The sequence below is a fragment of the Micropterus salmoides genome, unplaced genomic scaffold, assembly GCF_014851395.1.
Source record: "Micropterus salmoides isolate LMB-PRFRI ecotype aquatic unplaced genomic scaffold, ASM1485139v1 Ms_hic_scaffold_13, whole genome shotgun sequence".
Taxonomy (NCBI): domain Eukaryota; kingdom Metazoa; phylum Chordata; class Actinopteri; order Centrarchiformes; family Centrarchidae; genus Micropterus; species Micropterus salmoides.
Window position 1 is genome coordinate 11,813,023 of NW_024040374.1, and position 24,018 is coordinate 11,837,040.

Genomic DNA, 24,018 nt, shown 5'->3' on the forward strand with positions numbered 1-24,018 from the left:
TATATGCTTTCTATGTATAATATTAATAATAATAAAGTATGTAAACAATAAAGTATGATGTCGTGTGTGTGTGTGTGTGTGATGACTTATGTTTTCTGTGGGTTTTTACATGGGAGAGAGACTGTACAAGAACATCTGAGGGCCAAAAAGCACAAGAGATTAATAGATGAGACCAGAGGGGTGGGGTTTAGCAGGATGTTGTTTGCCGGTAATCACATTTTGTATAAAACAGGAATAGATTCGGCAATAAGCTCAGTTCTTTTCTGACTGCAGTTCAGCTCCAGTAAGTTATTTTGAATTGAGGAAACCTTGAAAGAAAATTCACGACAGCAATTTAAGCTTTTTTTATTTTCAGGAATAACGTTAAAAACTTTGTAAACCTTTTTCTGTTTTGTTTTTTGTTCTCTATGAACAGATAACTCAGAATGAAGGGGAGTTTATGATCACCTTTCCTTATGGCTACCACGCTGGCTTCAACCATGGCTTCAACTGCGCAGAGTCCACAAACTTTGCCACCCTGCGCTGGGTGGACTACGGCAAGATGGCTACCCAGGTAAGATGACTTACAGATAACTTAAACTTACAGGGTACATATTTAGTCCTTTAACAACATGAAGTCAGTGTAACAGAGATAACAGAGCTAAATTCCACATTTAGAACATAGACACTGGAGGAATGATCTGGGAAAGGAGAAGAGGGAGACCTGCCTGAAGTCACTAGTAAGGATGTTTTTAATGGACGAAAGCCCTGTTCTTGGCTGTGTATATTTTTGTTGTTGTTGTTTTTGTTGCTGTTACTAATATTTATGTGGGCCTGATTAAGGCAATGTGAGCACTGTGCAGCTAAATACCAGTTTTATTTTCTCTAAATTGCTGTAAACTATAAGCTTCACCTTCACTTATAAATATTGTCATCAAACACTGCGGGCAAATGCAGACAATCCATTTGAAGAGGTTTGAGCCGATGTGTGATTCAGCAGCAGCTTTGCAGCCTTCCTGCTCTGGCTGTTGGGCTGTCTGAAGGGATGTGGTAACGGATCATATCGAAATATAAAAAGCTACGTCTGGTTGTCTGCTGCACACCGCTAGTCACTGACACTAACTGCTCCCTCACATGCTTCCATTGACACAAACGGCCACTTTGCCTGTGGGCTGTTGAGCATGAAATTGACAGGGCATGGGTTGGTTGTGGACGGAAGCACAACTACAATGTCCTCTAGAAGGACCTCCCCCCTTGTCTCTTCTCTAAACATTCCACTTCATTTTCCTGTTCAGTTCCCCCTCTCTTCCCTTGTGTGTGAGTGTTCACATATATGCGCATGTGCCCCCTTTTTTCCTGCTTTCTCTCTACTTGGCTGCATGTTAGATTTATGAGGTGCCAGTTTGCAGAAGTACAGTTCCCTCCCTTCTCCCTCTTTCTCATTTTCAGCCTTCCTACTTACCCATGTGGCCACTTGTAATTTAAGAACCAGCAGTCCAGGCTTCAGCAGTCTTCCCTCCACCCAGCCCCGTGCTCGAGGGAGCATCTCCACTACACTTGTCTCAGTCTGATAAAGAAGAGTGCTCCACTCTGCACTGCTAATCCGGGTTGACAAATCGACAACGTAGCACCACACACAGTCAGAGGGTCGTGAAAGAGAACAGCTCGGCTTACGAGACAGGCTCTTTCTGCCATCCGTCTCTTTGTCCCTCTTTCTCTTTGTCTTTCACACCAATGTTTTTATTCCCTTGGGCTGGTGTGGTATCATAGTAGTTACAGAGATTATCCCATACAGCAGCAGTTGTTCTGTATGTCCTCAAGCAAGACCCTCACTCTGAGTCATTCTGAGTGAGAAGGTAGGCTGAACGCCCCTTCACTGGGCGTGACTGTCAGAAATGACCTGTGAGAGTGTTTTTTTCTCCCTTCTGCCTTTGTTTTAATTTCTTCTCTTCCCTATTAAAACAGGGTACCCGTGGGGTCTTAAAAGTATTAAAAGTATTAAATTCCATTACCAAAGTGTTAATTTTTGTTTACCAAGGTCTTAAATTTGTTCTTGTCCTTTCGTAGGATTAAATAAATGCCGTAACGTCATAAATAATTTTATGTTTGTGACTTTTATAATTGACTCTGTTTGGTGTGACTCTGATGTTATACCGCAGTACAGGTAACGTTACTGTTTACGTCAGTATTTAGCTTTATGCTCTGGACTGTGGAGTGTTCGCGGTGCACAAGCTCTGGCATCCAAGCTCTGGCGCGTATCAGTCAGTTAGGAACGAAAATAAAACGTCTCTGACGTACTACTAACAAGCTAACGGTAGCTCGTCACCTGGGAATGGGAAGTGTCTGAAATTCAGAAAGCCAGAGACACGGACAAGTGGCGGTTGAGGCCGAGGACAGTGGTGCTCGCGCTATGGCGAGCACTAATGAAACAGCGGAGCTGGAAGGCCTGCTGCAGGTTCCTGCTCAGTGAATGTTGCAAACCGGAGCCCAACTCCTTATCCCTGCTGCTTTCAAGCAAATAATATATAACACTATATTTCAAACAACCTTAAGATGCAAAAACCGAACAGGATGAATAATCACCGAAGCAATTGGCATAGCCAAGGTCTAACTTATTGTAAGAACTTTGTTTGTATTTTTGATTTCACCCCTTAAGAGTTCTTAGTTCACAAATATTCAAGAGGGTCTGTGACAAAGTGGGTTTGCTCACCACTTGTCCCATACAGACCATTACCTTCTAGTTTATACATATATGTTTATGTTTTTTGGTAATTTACCATAGCTTATGTAAAAGTGCACCACTTACTATCCCGGGTTGTTTGAGTTTGTATTATGTTACAGTCGACAGCAAAGCATATGGTAAGTTAGAGTAAACACATAGTCATAAGTTAGTTTCAGCTCAACTTTATTAGGTTGCAAGTTTAAACATGGTTTAATTGTTTTCCTGTGTTAATACTTACAATTGTTTGTTCCTTTGTCCAGTTCCACCATGCAGGATAATTGTTTGGGGAGGTGCCGGCCTAAGTATTTCCTGTTTTATAGGAATAGGGTGGTCATGGATGACATCACCGGGCCAAACCAAGTAGAGGGTTTTCTTTCTTTATAGGAATGTTTCTTTTGGTTGTTTTTGATTATTATGAATAAATGTGTGAATAACCCTGACCTGTTTTCTAGTGGGAGCGGAGTGAACTGATAACGAAGTTCCAAATATAAAGAGATTTCTAGGTATTGATGTTGTGGAGTAGATCAACCTGCATCAGAATGGGATGGGCTGAAGCAGTTGGGTGTGAATTGACCACCCTATATAAACAGGGGGAAACAAAGAGGTGAGGCGGTGCTGCTGTGAACACGTGCCTCTTGTTAGTGTTGCTACAAGTTTGATGCGTTATTTTTCTTAAGTCTTTTTAATTGAATTATCCGTGTACTGCAGACCATTGTCAATAAAATAATCACCTCTGCAAACATATGATGTTTGAGTCTGCCTACCTACCACCTTCCTAGCCACTCTGGCCAGGCTACACCGCAGGGTCCAACTGCAGACCTCCACTGTCAGGCCACCTCCACTGTCACGGCGGTCAGGACAGGAAATACACGCAAAAACTACAAAATAAAAGCGTGCGATTTGACAGGAAACGCATTCAAAAATTATAACGTTTAATCACGTCGACATGGGGGGGGGGTTTTTGTCATTGATTTATATTTAATTATTTAGTCAACATTGTAACGGGAAACTAGCAGGCTAATTCCTTAAATATAACCTATTGATTGAGCCTATTCTACTAGCACTTACTGTGCCAATGTAGCAACAAAGCCCACTGTATATCGCTTCTAGTATCAGTATCTTTTTTACAGGCACTATTTATTTATTCTGTCAAAACATGACGTTAAATCCGTCCATACAGCTAGCCACATCCATTCACAGAAAAACATCGTCGTTGATTAAGAGTGTAACTTAGCCCAGTCATCTTAAAAGAAACACACACACACACACACACACACACACACACTTCTCATTCATAATTTACCTTTTAAGAGTAATATACTATGGCATTTTACTGCTATCAGCTGAATTTAATAAGAAAAACGGACAACTGTGGAATCTGGACTACAATTTGAGCTTCGTGGGAGTCTATAGTATAACGGACGTTACCGGCGGGGTTTAATAAATAAATTATAGAAGCCTGGACAGAGACTTCATTGCTGGTCAACACCTTCTCTCACACACAGCAGCTCACTACTTGCCCCAGATGTGTGTGATACTGCAACAAAGTTCAAGTTTTAAAAGCCTGAAACAAACCAACAAAGACTACTGCTCAAGGAGAGACCGCAAATCTGCCCTTTATGGTATCATATTAATTATTAACCATGTCGTAATGACATTCATGCGGTGCGCAGCATAGTTCGTTTAGTTTGTGTTTATCTTATTAATATATTGTACATTTGTCATTAAAAATAATGGTTGTTGGTTAATGAATTACTGACCCCCACAGATGCATGATTAAGAGCTCAGACCGTACCTAGAACCCATATCCACTTTTTTAAAAATTAATGGAGACAGTAGCCTACTGTAATAATACTTTTACTTTATTCACTGTACACACACAGATTACACAGTTAGAAAAGGAGTTGGCAGCAGTGACAGATTTGCATTATCCTAAACATTTTCAAAAATTCTGAATGCATTGGTCTTGGCATGTTATATCAAAATATCTACCACTGTCAATATTTGTACATCTAAATCATGCAAATTGGGATATGACAATAGTGGCTGTGGTGAGGAGTAGTATCTTTATGTGGATAACTGTTTAAATAACCGTGTGTGTTAAATATCTCACTGCTCCAAAATAGCTGATTCAAACTATCAACTCGTTATGAATCCCGAAGCTGCTTCTATCAGCTGTGTTGAAGCAGGGAGAGAGTAAATCATGCAGGACAGGGGGTAACTTTCTCCAGGGGAGGGTTGGGAAACTCTCGTATTACATAAACTTAGATTCAACTAAGATCAATTCATACAGCCAGCAAAGTCTTTGCACACTGTTTAACGTTAAGTGTGAAAAGCTACACCGAACAGTCTAAACGATAAAGATTTTTATTTTATCTTTTTTTGGACAAATAACTAACCTGAGCATCGTCAAAATGTTAAGACAAATGCAAACCTATGCCCTTGCAAAATGCTTTACAAAAAACGAACACACTGTAGCTACATACAGTCTATGAGTAGCTTACGTTATCCAAAGGGAAAAAGCTAATCCTGCTACTTCAGGAGCTAATGCTAGCCACCGTTGGCGTAGCTGAACATTACCTAGGTTATTTGTCGTTCTACCTAACTTACACATGTGTAACATTCTGTAATTTGTGTGATTTAGATGTACAATATTGACAGCGGTAGTTATTGACGGCGAACATATACCAAGAGCAATGCATTAAGACTTTACTCAATGTTTTGGATAATGCTAACCAGTCACCTACCGCTGTTGCGATGTGTAGAGTAGCGAAACAACCAAGAATGCATCACCTTTTCGTCCTGTGGGTACGTAAAAAACTGACCGGCCTGACAGTGGAGGTCTGCAGTTGGACCCCTCTCCAAATATTGGATTAATTTCATAGGTGTAATTTATGCTGGGGATACTGGGGACATGTCTCCATCACTTTTTTTGAAGCATTTGTTAAATATGTTCTGAAAAATGGCTTGCAACAAGAAATGTTAAAATAAGAAAACATGCAATGCCATTTAAATATAGCAGAAAAAAATGTCCGAAAAAAGTTTCTGAATCTACAAAAACATACTGTTGAGTACTGCATTATATTCTGTTTGAGTTGTCATCTGAATCACTTTATATAAATAAACTCAATTCTACCATAAATTGGTGCAGAAAATGTCTCCAGAATGCAGGAAATTAAGTGTTTAGTGCTCAAAATTTTCTAGGGGACCCCCAGGCCCCCATTTATATATTTCAGCATTGAATATTTAATCAAAATAGTTTTAAAATATCTTCTTGTCTTGTTCTCGTGAACCCAATATTGTAAATCGTGCATGTGAGCTAAGTGTATCGTCACACCCCTAAACCCTTATGTCCCCACCACTTTTCAACACAAAGTGATGTCCTTGATTCAAAGTATAAACACACACCAAAAAGCTATAGTGTGTTAAATATTAATGTAATATAATAAAATGTTTTATTAAATTCATGTAACTTTGTAAATATTTTTCTCGGGCTTAAAATTCATACAGATTTTTCATTATACGGCAGTGAAGTTGGTATTAAATTTCATCCTAGGTGGTATTTAAAAAGGTCTTAAAGTCTTAAATTTAACTTTGGGAATCCTGGGGGTACCAGGAAAAAGTGGGCTCTTAAAGTAGTCTAAATGTCTCGAACCATTGGGATCTTGACTACCATACAAAAACATTGTAGCAAAAAGGTCTCACTAAATGATCTGGTTTTTGGCTGTGGCCCTCCTTTATGTGCTCATTAGTTGAAGGCTGCGGCATTTGCCATCTTAGCAACTTTAAAGACTTTTTTGGCCATGGTTTTAGTTCTCTAGGATGAGTAGCAGTGTTTCCCATTAATTAACGAGACTAATTTGCTCCGCCATAGTATCAAAATGAACCGAAAGTTATTTTTACATCATTTGAGGTAACTACGGTAACGTTAACGGCCTCTTTCTGTCACTCGTTTGTGAGAAGGCGATTTAGCTAGCCGTACCTACATTAGGAGTGCACACGTATTAAAGCCTTTATGGTAAATCCACTGTAACGGACCAGTGCGAGCTGACAGGAAGGTAAGTGACTTTATCCTGTCAGTTTCTCTCTTTACAAAGACAAGTGTTGCAATATTAGAGTCCTACCTGAAGTGAGGCTGCGAAGTCTTGATTTTACGCGATTCGAGAACCACATACAACATTATTCATCAAGTTCGGAATCGGGTTGGACTTAATGAATTTAGCGCGAGGATACACACATGCCCGGTTTTCAAAATAAGGTGTCTATACAGCATGGAAATAAGATTAATTGAATTACTGTATATTCACAGAAAGTATAAAACATATTACATGTGTCCAATAAAAGTAAAAAAACAACGACAATAAAATGTTAGGGAAATTACATATTCTGTCTTCTATTCTTTGATTCAGGGTTTTTGGGAAAACATTAAATAAAGTTGTTTTTTGTTTCATCACCATATATAGCTACAACCCCCCAGCCCCCCCCCCCCCCCCAAAGCTTTATTCTGTCAGTGCCATACACGACAGTGAGCAATGGGACTCTGGATGGAGTTTGTCACTGTTTGGGGGCTGCCAGCCCATGACAGAGAGAGAGTGAGCTTTGGCTTGCTTCATGTCTCCATCTTCATAAATACAAGCTCCCCAACTGCTGAACCATCTGTCTGACTTAATAAGAGAACACATACCTGCGGTCAAAGCAGGCCTACTGTCTGCAGTCCTTGCATGCTGTTTGTGTATGTACTTATACTTCCATTATTTCAGACATTGCAGTTTTAATTAACTTTCTCCTCAACCTTTCCTGCTATGCAAACCTAATGCCTTGTATCTAGGCATTTAATTTTCTTTTTCAGTAGTTCAGGGGTTCAACATCTCACTCAGATTACATCAAACGGACATGGTTATTGACTTTAATTTGCTATTGGAGGGATCAGCTTATACAAACAACAAAAAACACGTACCAGCAGGCATTACAGTATCTGTCCACATAACATCCCAGTCACAATAGATTCCAGGGACCTTGTTTAATTTGAACAAAAAGTTGAATAGCAGAAGTTGAACCCTTTTTAATCTGGTCACCAAGTGTCATCCACTGCTCAACTCTCTGCTCTGCTAAACTAGTTTATTCTGTAATAAACAGGAAAATAACTTACCACAGAGCAGCCACAGTGATTAACCAGTGTTTCCCACAGATTGACAGCGTAAGTGGGGCGGGGTAGCAGTCGACTTTCACAGGTGTTATGCCACATTTTGCATGCCTGCCGAGAATTGTAGGAAATGTTCTGCTTTTAAACGCTATACTATTCTTTGTGGGGTTAATCATTAGTGATAAATGATCAGTGTATATTTTATGAACGTTAATATATTATTACACTTGCTAAAAGTACCATTTCTTGACATTCAGCAAAAACACGTGGCGTTAACCGCGTTCAAACAGCAAAGTGTCCCTAAGAAGTGAATTGTATAATTGGGCAAAACAGATATTGTAGGCTAAATTTGCATCCACCTCGAGGTGTATGCAATTCACGGCAGGCATGCAGAATTCGGCACAACACCTGCGATGCAAAACGTCACTAGACCTCAGTAAGCTCACGCAGTCTAACGGAGGTAGATTGTGTATGACATGACGGCGCTGTTTTTATTCCCCTATCTATCAAGTAGGTTAAAGTCAGCCAGTTATCTCGAACGCACCTGTTGACTACCACTTATACAGCGTGGTAACTTCGAAAGGTGTTTTTCAAAGTTAACATAGCTCTCTTTATTAGCTAGGCTCCTTAAATGCTTGCTAATAACTGTTTTGAAGATGGGTCTCTGACTTTAACAGTGTTGTGTTAGACAGATTTGTGCAGCGGTGTTTGATACCAACCATTCAATTCACAGACTGGTCTGTTGTCCGTGTTTGCGAAAGAGAGAGAGAAAGACAGAGAGAGCGACCGAGTGAGACGATGTGCGGAGCGAATATGCGCTGCGCAGCGCTGCAATCAAGAACAATTTTAAAATGGGTCGCCAAATTTACTTGGGCGGCTGTTACTCTACCTGGGCGACCCGCCCAAGTAAAGCTTATTTATGGGAAACACTGTTTACATACTGTAGCTGTAATCTATTGGCAAGTTTGGTCGACTACAGCTCAGCAGTGAGCCCACTAAAACACTGAACATGGCAAAAAGGATCTTGAAAATTATTTCTGAAAATAGTTGCTAGGAGGTGTCTGCTGCTGCACCATTATGTCGCTGAATGTTAACAGTTTCAGTGTTCTGGGTCTGTAGTATTCTCAATGAAAGCCTCTCTCCGTTCCTTTGGTGCTCAGTCACACTTTGCTGCTATTCCCCCAGGTTTCCACGGTGATTTTTCTGTCTGGGAGAGGAGCAGAAATCATCCTCCCAGTTCCCAGACTAAATCACATCACTTTGTCATCTTGCAAGTGAATTGTAGAGGACTCACTCTGTCTTTTTTTTATATTTGTTTGCAGACATGTCTTGTTTTGTTGAGCACAGACATGCTGCGATTGGACATACTGATTTTATATTAGACGTTGTTTATGTGTTGACCTATGCCCGTGATAATCAGTAAACAAAATACATTCTTTTAGTTGTGTGGTAGGCTTACTGCTTTATTAAAGTGATAAAAGAATATGACTGCTCTTGTAGCAAACACTGCTTAGAGTAGTTAAACTGAACAATATTTTTATAATTGAAGACCACGGAAAGATGATTATCTGCCACATAAATGTAGCATTTGAAAATAGTTCATAGCATTTGTCGAGTAAATTTTACAAGGGCAGTTAGTCATATTTGTTATCATCTTGGAGTTTCATACTTAACATGTCACTCACATGCTACAAAGATAGTTTACATAGACTTTCATTATCACATTAGATACCTGTGATTTCACACTGTTGGTGCTTGTAAGATGAGAAACAGCCCAAAGGCAGCCTTTGCCACATCGAACCCCTGTACTGAATTTAAATTTGCAATTTCTAAATTAAAATTGTCAGATAACAGTCCCCAATGAACCTACTTTAATTTCTAACGACAGCACAATAACATGATAAGCACAGAGATTTCACTGTGTCTCGATGTTGGTGAAGGTTGCGTTTCCGGGAAGGGGCTAACTGTTAATGCTTATCTGAAGGATGAATGCTTCAAATCCCTTCAGTTTTAAGGCAAGCTTTGTAACCCACAGCCCACCCTGCCACCAGCTACTGCCATTAGATGGGCAGCCATATTGTGTGAGATTAGTGGGTACTGTTTTATCACAGGTGACATTTACAATGACAGGTGCAGCAGTACAGTGCGGTATATACAGTTTGTTGTGTACACAGTCTGGTCTACAGTTGTGAAAGCCATACACCCTTGCTACTTAACATTTCCACAATGCTTACTAGTTTTTCAAATCTCCCCCTTTCTATTCAACAAAGTAGTGTTGTTGAATGGGGATGTGTGTATTAGTAGATAAAGAAGGGAACAAATTAAGTTGGAGGGTGAGGGGAAAAATGAGAGCAATTTAGTCATTATTTACTTGGTCAGCATTTTTTCACCTGCATACATCTCAGTGAAAAAACTTAGAAACATTTGTGTAACAGACACAGGCAAACAACGCTTCAGATAAGTTTTTGTCTCATTTCACAGTAGGTCTTAATAGGATAAGCAGCTGGATGATATACAGCCCTGCTGTGTACTATATTCAGCCTTATGCATCTTTACCATTTTTAATTACCTCTACAACCATTCTTCATTCTTAGGATCATCTTTCTTGTTATTACTGTCCTCATCTGCGATGGTGTGATCAAAGCAAGCATAAAGAATTTTGGATAATCAACATTTTCCAGCTTCTGTGGGTCGGGTCACGGAGGTCAGACTAAAGCCCTGTTTTTTTTTATTACTACTTGGCACATCCATTGAGTCTACTGATCCATGGAGAGTCCCCAGGCTCTAGGTTTTCTGTGCTCTCCAACAATTTAGCTTCATTAGGAGCCCAAGTATACTTCAGGGCTCATTGACTGCCTGCCTCAGGGTGAGTTTTTGTTTTCCCAGATCTTGTGTATCTCCAAATCTGTTTCCCTCTTCTAATTAAGTTTTTATATGATAATAAAGTGGATCTCGTCCTGGCCCTTGAGGTTGGAAACAATCTCCATAACCTCTTTAATAGTTTCATAAAAATAAAATGAGCCTTTAAATCTTTTTTACAAATAAAAATAGCACATTTTCCCAGATACAATTGGGGCAATACTTACCTTGTGTTCTATTGGGTTTGTAGTTTCCTGGCATGTTGCTGTTTTTACTAAAAGTTTCATGATGGTAACAATCAGCTGTACCCATGCTTACTTGCCCCCCTCTGCCCTCCCACTTTCTGCTGCAACACGCCCTGCCATATTTTAATGTTTCCGTCTGTCAAGTGGTGTCTAGATGAGATGTTGGCTGGATATTATTTTGCTGGGGAGGGTGAGCCGCTGTGTTTCCAGTAATTGAACACAAGGCTCTCAGTACAGCTCAGGAAATAATAGGGCCAGAATGTAATACACCAAGCATGGCACAAAAGAAAATATTTTCATCTCTCTCTGTCTACCATTTTTTGTTTGTTTAATCTCCCTGCTTTTGTTTCCCTTATTCCCAAACTTGGTGCTGTACCTGCCATTTTCTACTCACTTTTATTCAGCACTGTGGTTTCATTTAACACCTCTGCCACTCTACAGCTCTTCTCTTCTCGAGTCAGCAGAATGAATCATTGACCTGTAATGACATTATGAGAGGTTTGTGGAGTCATCTTGAGGTGCGAGTGATTACATTGATTTAGCTGACGCTTTTATCCAAAGCGACTTACAATAAGTACATTCAACCAAGTATCAACTTCATCAAATTTGCTCAACTGCATCAAATGCTACAATAAGAAAAATAATAAACAATAAGACATAGAAGCATTTTGTTTTTTTATATTTATTTTTTTAGACCTGTATTTTTAGGAGCCAAAGTGCAGTCTGAAGTCTAAGTTTTCAGTCTGCAGCGGAAGATGTGTAAAGTTTCTGTTGTCATGATGTTGATGGGGGCTCTATCCACCATTGTGGAGCCAGGACAGCAAACAGTCATGATTGTGTTTAAGCGATAGCTGGGCCCCCTGGTAGTGAGGAGGGAGTAAGTAAAAAGCTAGGTGGCAGTAGTAGAGCCAGAGCCATTTTATAGAGGAGACACGCCACTCAATCACATCCTTAATGTAACTCTATGGGGAAAGCCCATAACGGCAAAGTTGTCGGTTATCCCACCCCACGCCAATCGTGTGGTTCCACTGACGTAAGGGTCTGTTTTAACTCTACTGCGCATGCGTGTAGTAGTAGTATAGTGTGGTAGTAGTGACGCATGCGTAGTAGAAGTATAATCGGTCTGGAAAAATGCTTTTTAAACCTTATTTTGGGGCAAAGTTGTCAAACTGTTTCGGCGATTTTACTGCTGATTCTGCCTCTGGCATAGTACAAAATCGGAAACACTGGTACCACATTAACCTGCCATATTTTACTCACTATCATATTTTAGAGTTTCTTTGTTGCAAATTTACAAACCCATGGGACACCAAACAAAGGCCACTCCACTGTACACTCATGATGTGTGTGTTTTTCCAATTGGGAGATTACAGTGATGTATCATTTAAACATTTTCAGCCCAGTTGCTGCCTTTCTGCCTCCGTTTTTTGCTTTAAAGGTCCAGTGTTTAATATTTCTGAGGTGAGATGTATTGACAGAAATGCAATATAAGATCCATAACTATGTTTTCAGTGGTGTAGAAAGTTGCATCGTCATTTTCTACAGTAGCGACAGTAGCTGAAAACGGACAGTGCTACAGAGTGCGTTTCATCACTACATTCTTGTTCTACTTCTGGTAGAATTCAGGCAGTGTAGACACTCTTCACTATGTTGTATACGTACATTAGAAGAAGTAGTAGTTATACAGCAGGGGTTGGCAAATAAGTTTTGCATCAGAGCAATGTTTTGAACCGTTAGATGGTGGGTAAGAATACAAGACATAATATTGACCTCTGTAAACATGGTTTTCACTTAGCTCAGTTTGTGAAGTGCAGGTCTCATACCCTGGGGGTTGAGAGTTCAAGCCTACCCTGTGACAACTTTTTTTTCTCTCTTTTGATCAAATTGATTATTCAGCAACTGTTTCTCACATTACAGCATTTGCTGCAGTGTTTGTGTTTTGGTGTTTGATCTGCATCCATCAACCTATGGACGCTTTATCATTTCTCTGTATATCTAGGCAGAGAACATTTAAGGGGAATCGTGTTTTCTGACGGCTCTTTCAGAGGTGTGTCAAGCAGGCAGCAGACTCTTTTAATGTTTCAAAGTTTTAAATTCAAAGTAAAAGCTCAGTTCAACTCCAACTACAGCATTACACTATATAAGCTTCTTCCGCTTTTATTTTGTTGGCAAAACCACTAAAGAGGAAGTGATTATGTGAGTAACTGTTGGTGACATGACTGAGATCTATTTCAGCACCGTTATCAAAGTATTTATTTATATTTTTTGCCGCTATCAAAGCACCATAATCTGACTGTGGGCCAGATATTATTGCTGGCGGGCAGTTTTGGCAAGGGTCCATAATCATAGAGAGAATAACATGTTTCCCTTATCAATGTTTGTATAAACAAACAACAACAAAATTGTCCTTTTATTGTGGCCAGCCTAAGGCACACCTGTGCTATACCCATGCTGTCTGATCAACATCTTGATATGCCACACCTGTGAGGTGGATGGATTATCTCGGCAAAGGAGAATTGCTCAGTAACACAGATTTTGACAGATTTGTGAACATTGTTTGAGAGAAATAGGCCTTTTGTGTACATAGAGAAAGTCTTAGATCTTTGAGTTCAGCTCATGATGAAAGGGGGCAAAACCAAAAGTGTTGCGTTTATAATTTTGTTCAGTGTATAATGTGGTTAATAATGGACTGTGGTGCAGTAACACACTCTTGGCTTACATGTTCCATGTTATCTGTCAGTGGCCAAGTCGCAATAACATGGTTTTACTAAATAATTAAGTAAATATAATTTCTTAATAAATATACCTAAAGAAACCTCATTTCTTGGCTGGATACTCTCTGCTGTCTCAGAATAGACACCTTTTGAGCTGTGTCAGCCACCGTAGCTGTCCTACACTCTTTGAAAGGGTAGGGAGCAGTGGTAGACTTGAAAGTTAGTTGCAATTCACAACCTCATCACTAGGTGACACTAAATCTTACACACTGAACCTTTAAAAGTGACCAAATGCTGCATTTTAAACTAAGTGTGTGTGTGTTTTTTGTTTTTGTTTGTTTTTTTGTTTCTGTATCAAATTGCTGTGAAACAAATAACAGTAGCTACTTTTGGTGCATACTAACAGTCTGGTAACAGGTGTTGTTTTCAGCTCAGATTAGCTAATGAACCTGACTATATTTACCTGCCATACACATAGTGCTTTTTTCACTCCACACTGCAGTAATATTAGCATTCAAAAATCACTCTCATTAGTAAATACAGTTTTCATTCTATACGCTGGCTGAATGTAGCTTTATTAATGGCTTTTCCTCCATATTGCAGATCTGATTTAATTAGGGTGAAATCATGTTATGTGAGGTATATTATAATTAATGCTATTTGCACCCATTTCAAATGCACAACTGGAGGATATTAATAATGTTACACATTCTTCAGTTCATAACACACTGGTCATACATATGAATCTAATGATATATGAGTTGTAAAACTTGACAGATTCTTTTTATAAATGCATACAATTGAAGCTTGAGGACCATTTCTCTGTAAAGTGTAATTCCTGCTGCTACTCTCCCCTGTTGTTTCTTTGGCATTGACTTCCATGCTGTTTTTTGGGCATCTGTTTGCCGCAGACTGTTACCACCTCTTTTGATTGCTCACTGTAAAGTTTCAGTCAAGAATCTATGAAGTGTAACTAAAAGATTCATCTGTAGTGCCTGATACATATGCAGGCAAACAGCAGTATTCCACCACTGTGGAGGATTTGGCTTGTCTTTTTGCTGTCAAACATCGAGTCAGCTTCATCTCCTACCTGCAGATGTCCTCTGCTCTTAACACACAGTCATCTCTTCCTTCTCTGCTTGCGTTTCTCCCAGTGTACCTGTCGTAAGGACATGGTGAAGATCTCCATGGACGTGTTTGTGCGCTGCCTGCAGCCGGATCGCTACGAGCTATGGAAACAGGGAAAAGACATCACGATGTTGGACCACCTTAAGGCCACTGAGCTCAGCAGTCCTGAACTAGAGACCTGGAGGCAGCAGCGTGTAACCCACCGAGCAAACCTCCTGCGAAGGTAAGAGGTCAAACTACAAAAATGTATTTGGTTTTGATACACAGGTTACATGTGTGTAAGCCTTACAGTAATGTAAATATCCAAATCTGCACATTAGTAATCTGAATGCATTTGAAAGATGTCTTGTTTCTCTGTATATTAAAGCTGGAGGGTGAGACTTTTTTACATATAAATGAACGGTGAATGATCTGTTACATTCAAGCCCTTGCCAAATGAGTTCACACAATGCTGATTAAGCCTATCAGCGCCCCATAAATCTGTCTATATTCACAGTATACCGAAGTTTTTGAATTAAACCTGTAGTGATGTGTTTTATGCCAACCAGCAATAAGTGGTTTGTTAGAGCTGAAGGTGGGAGCAACGTATCGACAGCAGCAACTCAGTATGGCAGAGCCTATATGTGATAAGCGCGCATTGACTTTGTTGTGTAATAATAATAATAATAATAATAATCATCTTTATTTGTAGAGCACTTTTCAAAAACAAGCTACAAAGTGCTTTAACAAGTGTAAAGATAATAATACCCAAGAGACAATAATACAAAAACATTACAGTAATTACTGTAATTAGTGTAATTACTCTCACTGTCAGAAGGGGGAGACAAAAGTTCTGCACTGCAGGAGTAACTTCTGCTCTCAAATGGATGTTTTCTTTTGTTGTTTTCGTTTATGTGTGTGTGCGTGTGTGTGCGTGTGTGGGTGCGTGTGTGTGTGTGGGTGGGGGTTCTGGGTCCTTGATAAGTCACTGGGACTTTTAATTTATGAAAGACGCCGCTATATTTTTCACTTCTCCAGGACTGTGCTAGCGTGGCCTATAAACAGCACAAGCCTTTTGCTGTCTCACTTTACTGAACTAAAGTGACTGTAAACCTGGAAATAGCTGAAGCTACTTAGGAGCAAGAAACCCCTTGTCCACGGATGAAAGAATTGCCGTGCTAAAACACACCGATTTTAAATAAAAATTGATAAGTGGACCATTTGGGAATGATACCACTTCACCACAGCCTCAAAACAGTGGACAAGAGGATGCAAACACACAACAAACTAACACCAAAAAGACTACCAAGAAACAGGAGGGTTGTCTGTCTGGCAAGAAATCTGTAAGTAGTAATCCTAAGATTTGCGACGCTGTTGGCGAGGCAGAGTGCCTCATCAACTGCTGTGCTTAGTAGGACACAGTCGTGGAAAACTGGAAAAAGGATGAGTTAGCAACAAAACTCAAATAACAAATTGTACAACTTGAGAACAGATTTGCACCACTGCTGCAGGATCCTGGATCTTCTTCTGATGAGCTGCTTAACCTCTCTGACTGAGAATAATTCTGAAAGCAAAAGGGCTACAGAGAAATCTGACTGGGCCTCAAACCCTGATAGTGGGTGATTTTGCTATTTAAAGATGTAAAAGGCATGAGCATTAAGAACACCAAAATATATTGCTTTCCCAAGGATATGGTCTGTGACATGACAAAATGAATTGCACGTATTCTGGCTGCACACCCAATTGTGAAGAACATCATAGGGACCAGTGACTTTGTGAAACAGCAATCAGAGATCCTGAATAGGACTGGACCGATCCATGGAACACACTCAGCTCCTTAAATACTGAGGTGTTGGCCCTCTACCACCAGTCAGAAGAGGAGTTGAGAGATTGTTGGCTTTCAAATGCATGTATTGTCCATTCAGTGCACCTTATTGACAGTTTAGCTTTCTGGGACTGCAGACTATCTTTTTAGGGCAGATGGACTTTGCCTCAACAAGTTAGGAGTAAAATTGTTCACCTCTAGCCTGTTTTACTTCCTGCATCGCCAGATGAAAGATCTGGTCACTGCTGGGACCCCCGCTCAACTCCTGGTTTATCTCCCCTAACAGATATTGTGTTCATGCTTTTATTGCACACAATCTCACTGTAGTAGACAGCAACTGCTCTGTTGCTGCCATGACCTTAGTCTTCCGTAAAATACAGCTCACATAGAAGTGAGCACACAACTGCTGTTCTTAAATCTTTACACTAGCTTCCAGTTGCGTGTAGAATAGATTAGAAGTGATGGATGTACCTTGAGTCAACTTCCTGATCTCAAATGCACAAATTTAACCACCTTCAAATCTAAATGAAAAACTCTGTTCGCCTGTGCCTTTGATTGATTTGTTTCTCTACTGCACTTTTATTTCCTTCGTTGCATTTGGGGCAGTTTACAACTTGCTTACAACTTACTATAAAAATTTCATCTTAATTGATTGTCTTTTATTTGTTATTGTCTTGAATATCATTCTAATGCTTTTCTCTTCCAATGTCAAGCACTGAATTGAGTTTGATCTGTGCTTTAAATAACTGTGCATATAAATAACATATTGAGTTTTTATATATATATATATATATAATGTGAATTTAATTATATACTTGTTTTTGTTCCCGACCCCAGGGCCATGCAGAAGATGAAGCAGTTTCGTCGTCTAAAGCTGGAGGAGGTGAAGGTGCTAGCAGAGGATGGCATTGAGCTTAATGCTGCCGAGTACCAACGACAGGTGGAGGAGCGTGAGGCTCAACGGAGGCAGGAGAGAGAGGAACGTTTAGCCCGAGAGGCCATGATGACCCTGGAGGCCATGGAGCGCGAGGAGCAGGAAGCCGCCGAGGCTGCTGCTAAAGCAGCAGAGACTCCAACTGTAGAGGGTGAGGCAGAGTGAGCAGTAAGAGATTGGACTTTGTTTATGTTGTTTATGAAACAGAAAAGTAATGGGTTTAATTCCAGAGCACGCACTAGTTTAATGTGAATATGATCAAAACCAACACAGTTGTATGCATTAGACGTGTTTTTCCAGATTTTCCCTTTCTTCAGCTGCAGTATGAAATATGGATAACTCAACTCAGCATGATTAAAACATTCCAAATTCATTCCAAAATTCACCATGTCTATCACCTCTTCAAAGCTTTTGATGAGCCATCACTACTCTTCTGAGGTTTCTTTCCTCTTTGCTAGCTCAAAAACCTGAGGCCAAACCACAGAATTTGACAGAGGACATGGAGAAAAAGAAGCAGAAAAAGCCGAAGAAGTCAAATATCCACAGCGCCATCACTGGGTTTGAGCAAGCGTTTGAGCAGTTTGCTACATCCGGCATCAAGAATTCAAAAACGGCCATGGTCAGTCATCCAGGGAGCTCTCTTACCCCAAGACAGAGTGACGTCCCAGCAGTGGATGTGAGTGCCACCCAGGTGAGATTTTCAGCTCAAAGTCGAGTTAAGTTATAACAGGCCAAAACACTTTGATTGTTCTTAATCCACAGTTGCTGGTATGTTACATTAAAAATATGTAGCTGGCTTATCTGAAAATAGAATTCAACTTCCAAATTTGGTTATCTGGTACAGTTGCAAGTAAAGCAGGTTAATTTAATGCGTGAAAAATTCACCAACAGTTGCTGATATCAGTTTAATGCAAAAATTGTACTACGTGTAGAAAACCAAATATGTGAAAACATACAGCTGTGCTAGTAACATTTCTAGGGCTGTCCCCGACTAAGGATTTACATAGTCGAATCAGAATCGTCAAGTCCTGCCTGTAGTCGACTGATAGTCGAATCGTGTGTATTTTTGTGCACAGCTATTGCGAGGGGGAGACGGGTGTTATACACGGTAGCTCCGCTTTAATCTTGAGAAGCTGCAGAGCTGCAGTGTCTTTTCATTGAACTTACACTGTAAATTTCCAGCTAAACTGAGGCTTTTTGAAGACCCTTTTCTCTCTCTCTCTCTTGCCTGTCATTCACCAGTCTCCTACAGAGTTTTACGTGCATTACTGCTGCCGACAACTGCATGCACGTCACGGTTCCCTGCGGGTGTATTTCTAATAGTCGGCTATTTAAAAATGATAAAATATTCTTTATGTGGTTCATCTACGGTGATAAATTAGTCGCGCAAGGTGCGAACAACTCTGCACAACACCGTGAAGCTGGGGCTTGGTCTCTTCAGCAAGCGTTCCTCCACTGCCACTGCATACATACACGCTACGCTTACACATGTGCACTGACGACCCAGGGTTAGGGTTACAATTTTGGATTCATTCACGCACTTCAAAAACATTTATTGAAAGTTTTATTGTTTTTACATATTTATTTACAGTATTAAATGTTGAAATGTATATTGTAATAGGCTGTATATTAATTTATCGGGAGAAAACTGGTAGTTCTATGTAAAATCAGACGTTGCGCACCCCCATATAGCCAAAATGGCATGATCCTTGTTTCACTGCGATGCTTCGACTGTGAGATTGACAGTCGAATCAGGGGTCAGCCCTAAACATTTCTATAATATAATTTCCATAAAGTACTTTCCCACAGCAAAACAACAATTTGTAATTCTACCAATTATGCTGCTACATATTACAAAGTTAAAGCACTTTGTTTTATGTTGTCTTTCTCTATGTGTGTGTGTGTGTGTGTGTATATGTATATATACACATTATTATTTTTTTTAACATTTGTTGTTCACTCTTGTGTTTTATCAGCCATCCTACTCCAAGATGAAGATGCCAACAGAAGTAAAAAAGAGTCGCCGTCACCCCCTCAGCAAGCCGCCCATGCGCTCCCCTCTGTCCATCGTCAAGCAAGAACCAACAAGCGACCAAGGTGTGTGGCTTTGAGTGTATTTTATTGTAAATGTATTCTTATTTTAAACTCAGCACTGTTTGGATGGACAGTGGTGTAAATACTATTTTAATTTCTCCATGACATGAATAAAAATGGGGTCATAACTCCCAATAAAACTGTTACCTTTAAAGATTATTCACACAAATTTACCAAAACATGATTTGCAAGAAACCCATGTAAGTTGAAAGCTGACACTGACTATTATTCATCTGTCGCCGTCCTTTTTTTCCTCTGTCCCCCTCAATAGTAATCCCACTGATTGCCCTCTCCATCATGGTACTTAAATTGAAGAAGACATAATTTTTATTTTGATTATCGATCTGGAGAAAGAAAAACAAACGGGACTAAAGCTCCCTGTGGGGACACTGAAATCAAGACTCCAAGGCCTCTTTTCACTCCCCTCCCTTCCGTCTTTTTCTTTTCATTTTCTGACTGACACTTATTGATCCGGGGATCATGACTTCCAATTACCTACTTTCAAAGTCACTTTCAGTCAGCAGCAGGGGACCCGACTCAGGGCCTGTCCTTCAGAAGCATGGAGGGGGGTATAAGGAGAAAGAGCGAGCTGGAGGAGGGAGAAAAGAGTGTTAAATTGCAAGCTTGTGAAGAGTTCTACCTGACTTCTGTCCAGGGTTAGCAAACAGTCTGGATAAGTAGCTTCAGGGGCTTCAGTGCAAAATTGATTTCAGACCCTCAACAGCAAGTTGTTGATGTCTGTGCTATTTGTGCTCATCGGCCAATTATATCAGGAGTGGTGGTGTTATTGTCTGGAACAGACGGTGCTATTTTTGTCTCAAGGCAAAGGCTCCCTTATTAAAGAGATCTTTGGGCTTTTCCAAAAATACTTCACCTGCATTTCAGAGAAAACTGAAATCATTACCAATAATAGATCTTCCAACATCTCTTCAGCATGTGTCACTTACTTCAGATTGTGGATGCCTTCTTTTTGGAGCAGCACATCATTAATGCGTGTTGTTTTCTTTATAACCCGCAGAGCTGTCCTCACCCATGCCGCTGGACAGCAGCATGAAGAAACAAGAGCACCTGTGGCAGAATCACTCTCCCAACTTCCTGGCAGAGAAGGCCTTCAATTCTGCAGTGGCAGCACTCAAACCACACTGTGCTATCTGTTCACTCTTCTGTCCCTACACAAAGGTACAGCCACACACTCCAGCAGAAGCACATAACACATGTAGTAGGTGTAGCTGCAGGTTAGTGGTAGTGTTATTGATGTAGTCAGTAGTTTGAGTAGCGGTAGTTCAGGTGTAACAAATTTGTTTGTATAGCTAACTATCAGAACTACTAATGAAAATTGTGGGCCATAATTACAAAGGAAGGAATGTTTTTTAATTCCATCCTCTTTCCATTCATCCCAGCTATTGTAAAGGCTGACCAAAAATCTACATTGATTCAATCCATTAACTGTATTACCTTCTTTCCTCTGGCTATTCCAGCAAAACAAAGACGTCTTAATTGTGAATGAAACCAATCGCACCTCCTTTCCCCGTCATGGCAGTCGGACTAGTCCACTGGTCCCAGAGATGTGCTTCAGCGCAGGCAACACTGAGCCTTCACCCACCAACCATCACATTGGAGAGGATGGGACCAGTCTTCTGCTCTGCTGTTCATCTTGCCAGATGCAGGTTCATGCCAGTAAGTAGAAAACCCTCAGTACAGCAAGAAAAGATGCTGGCTGTATGAGAGTAACGTTGGGGCCAAATATAATGTGTTGAGGCCTTTTTGCGTAATGACACCTGGGGGAAGTTGCACAAGTAAAAAGGTGGGCTTTCCCAGCATATGTTAATGTTGTTGTTTAAGATGAGCAACAAAAATAAATTTGAGCACAACACAGTATTTGAATGCTGTTAATGAAATGAATGAAAAGTCAACACTCTTGCAGGAAGCTTTCTCGCAAAGAGACTTTAATTACAGCTTTTACATTGAAGCAGCTCAAGGAAGTGTGATTACAGTCACTGAGAGCAGCCTCAGGTTCAGAAATTATATTTAAAATGAATGGCACCAAATGTAAAACTTTACTATGTAATTAACGTACATAGGTGGGCAGTACATACGGATGTGAAATAGGGGTGTGTAAAACATTATGTTGTGGATTTAAAAACGTGTTTTTTGCTTCTTGTTTATTGTTGTAGAAAAGTTATGTTTGATTCGGTTCAGCTGGGAGACTAGTAGCTGTGGGCGCGATGCAGGATTTGATCTGTAACACTCTGAATCTTGGTCTCAGCCAACTACAAGCCCATACATGTACTGACAAGCTTTACAGACAGACTCTACCGGACATTTTACAAGTCTTCTTTGTTCACAACTTTTTTTTAAATCCCTGGATCCCTGAGAATAGTGTTGGAAAAATATGAAGCACAGAAGATGACTCCGCTACAGCAGTGCAATAACCTGTCAGCTCATTTCCCCTTTTGCCATGCTCAGTGAGACTTCTTACTTTAACTCTCCTTGTCTTGGGTTAAACTGGCTAAGAGGCTGCTCAACCAATGCAAAGGCAGCCAAAGCTCTTAAAAACACACCACTTTTTACTAAGAATGATCTCTTTTAAGGGCAGATGGCTTCTGTCAAAGCAAACCGTGAATGGTGGCTTGTTGACTTTGTGTATGAGTGAATTGGCCCTGGAACCTCAAGTCAGTTTTATTTATATAGCCCAATATAACAAATCACAAAGGAGTGACAAAGGGTGTTTGAAAAAGTTTTAGAACCACTGATTTAGTGACATGTTTAAAAAAATAAAGTTTGATGATAAGATCAATATAGCTTTTTGAAATGTCTACACGTGTGGATGTTTTGTGTCAGGCAGCACATACAGCAAGATAAATTACAGCACGGACGTGTGCACATGTGCTCAGTAAGTAACACACATACACACCAACCCTCCTGGGTTCTTATTATCCCAAAGCTGGAGAGCACCTTCAAAAGGCCAGTTCATTAGTCATCCAGGGATGAGCTGGGCTCAGCTGGGGAAGCAGCGCTGCTATTGATAAGAGGACATGAAGCAGAAAGAACTCCTGTCCAGCTCTGCACTCCATCCCTTTGCTCCTCATTGTTTTAAAATGGGCATTCAACTAAAAATCATTCAGACCTGCCTAGGTGTTACATAAGCGTGCAAGCCTTTTGGTTCAGAAGCTCAAATTGGAGATAGTGAAGAGAGGATTGGGCAAGTTATATAGACAGTGCTAACAAACTGGTTAACAAGTAGGTTTGGTTTTGTCAAGTGCCCAAAAACTTAGCAATTATAACAATTTGGAAGTATTTAATATTGAGTTCATGCCAGAGCTTGACTCCATGGAGCCCATCCTTACTGAACATTAATACACTTGTGCATATAGAAGGTGCTTTGGAAACATTAAATGCCAAAAATGCTATAGAAAAGATATATTAAGCCATTAATCTCTCCTCTCTTATAGGTTGCTACGGTGTAAAGCCAGATTCTGTCGGTGAATCCTGGATGTGTTCCAGGTGTGAAGCAGGAGCCTGGACAGTGGTGAGTAACAACAGTACCTTATGCAAAAACATATGGTTCCAACACAAGTCGAGAAAACTGTTCCTACAGTAGTACTAGAATTAGCAGTCTTTTAGTAGGTGAAAATGAAAATCACTTGGACATGGAGCCTTCATGCTTTTGTGTCCTCCATTTCTTCATAAATAGTAAAATCTTCTGTTTTAAAGATTAGATGCTCATGCTCCCCAGCACCTATTACAGTAATTGTCTAGAAAAGGTCTGAATTGGTCGTGGTATGAGAGTTCAGAAGATCTGTGTGACTGTGTCTTCTGTTTCCCCCACTGCCTAACTTTAATCCTCATTTGCTCTCTGTTTTTCAGGAGTGTTGTCTCTGTAATTTGCGTGGTGGTGCTTTGAAGACTACCACAGACAACCGGTTAGTGGCATATGCTTGGGTTTTATTGTGGCATGTGTTTCTTTGCCGGGGCAAAATTTGCTAAGAATATCACAAATAACAAAACCTCTAGTGGCATATTAAAACGTCATCCCACAGTTAAAAATTAAAAAACCCACTATGACAAAAATATTCACATTTGAATGAATTGCATTTCCTGAGGATTTCTCTTATATAGTCAGAGTTTTCTTATAGTTGTAGCACTTCTTATGGCTTAGAGGGCATTCAATAGATTCTAGTGAATTACCTTAATTTTGGTAAAAGGAAGTAGTGCATTCACACTCACTTCTGGCAACCAGAGAAATCAATATTCACATTAAATAACTTAATTTAACTCACCGCTCTCCAAAAAGGAAATAATAGCCAATTAAGTAATTTATTCTCAATCTGAAGCTTGCTACCATACATTTCATACACACAAACTACATAATCAAGTTCTTTATAAATAAAAAGTT

The 24,018-nt window shown here is 40.1% G+C and overlaps 1 protein-coding gene across 3 annotated transcripts in view; it reads left to right on the plus strand.

Moving 5' to 3' along the window:
* kdm4b (lysine (K)-specific demethylase 4B) overlaps positions 1–24,018 on the plus strand; it is a 66,436-nt gene that overhangs the window by 30,809 nt on the left and 11,609 nt on the right. The window contains exons 8-16 of one of the 3 annotated variants that reach the window (XM_038715590.1): positions 416–553; positions 14,817–15,013; positions 17,432–17,679; positions 17,987–18,219; positions 19,505–19,625; positions 20,641–20,801; positions 21,101–21,299; positions 23,075–23,151; positions 23,490–23,545. In XM_038715590.1, the coding sequence (XP_038571518.1) occupies positions 416–553; positions 14,817–15,013; positions 17,432–17,679; positions 17,987–18,219; positions 19,505–19,625; positions 20,641–20,801; positions 21,101–21,299; positions 23,075–23,151; positions 23,490–23,545 (1,430 nt within the window). Of the gene's footprint in view, positions 1–415; positions 554–1,428; positions 3,444–14,816; positions 15,014–17,431; positions 17,680–17,986; positions 18,220–19,504; positions 19,626–20,640; positions 20,802–21,100; positions 21,300–23,074; positions 23,152–23,489; positions 23,546–24,018 lie in introns of those variants that run through there. The other 2 variants (XM_038715591.1, XM_038715592.1) reach the window with 2 other exon arrangements.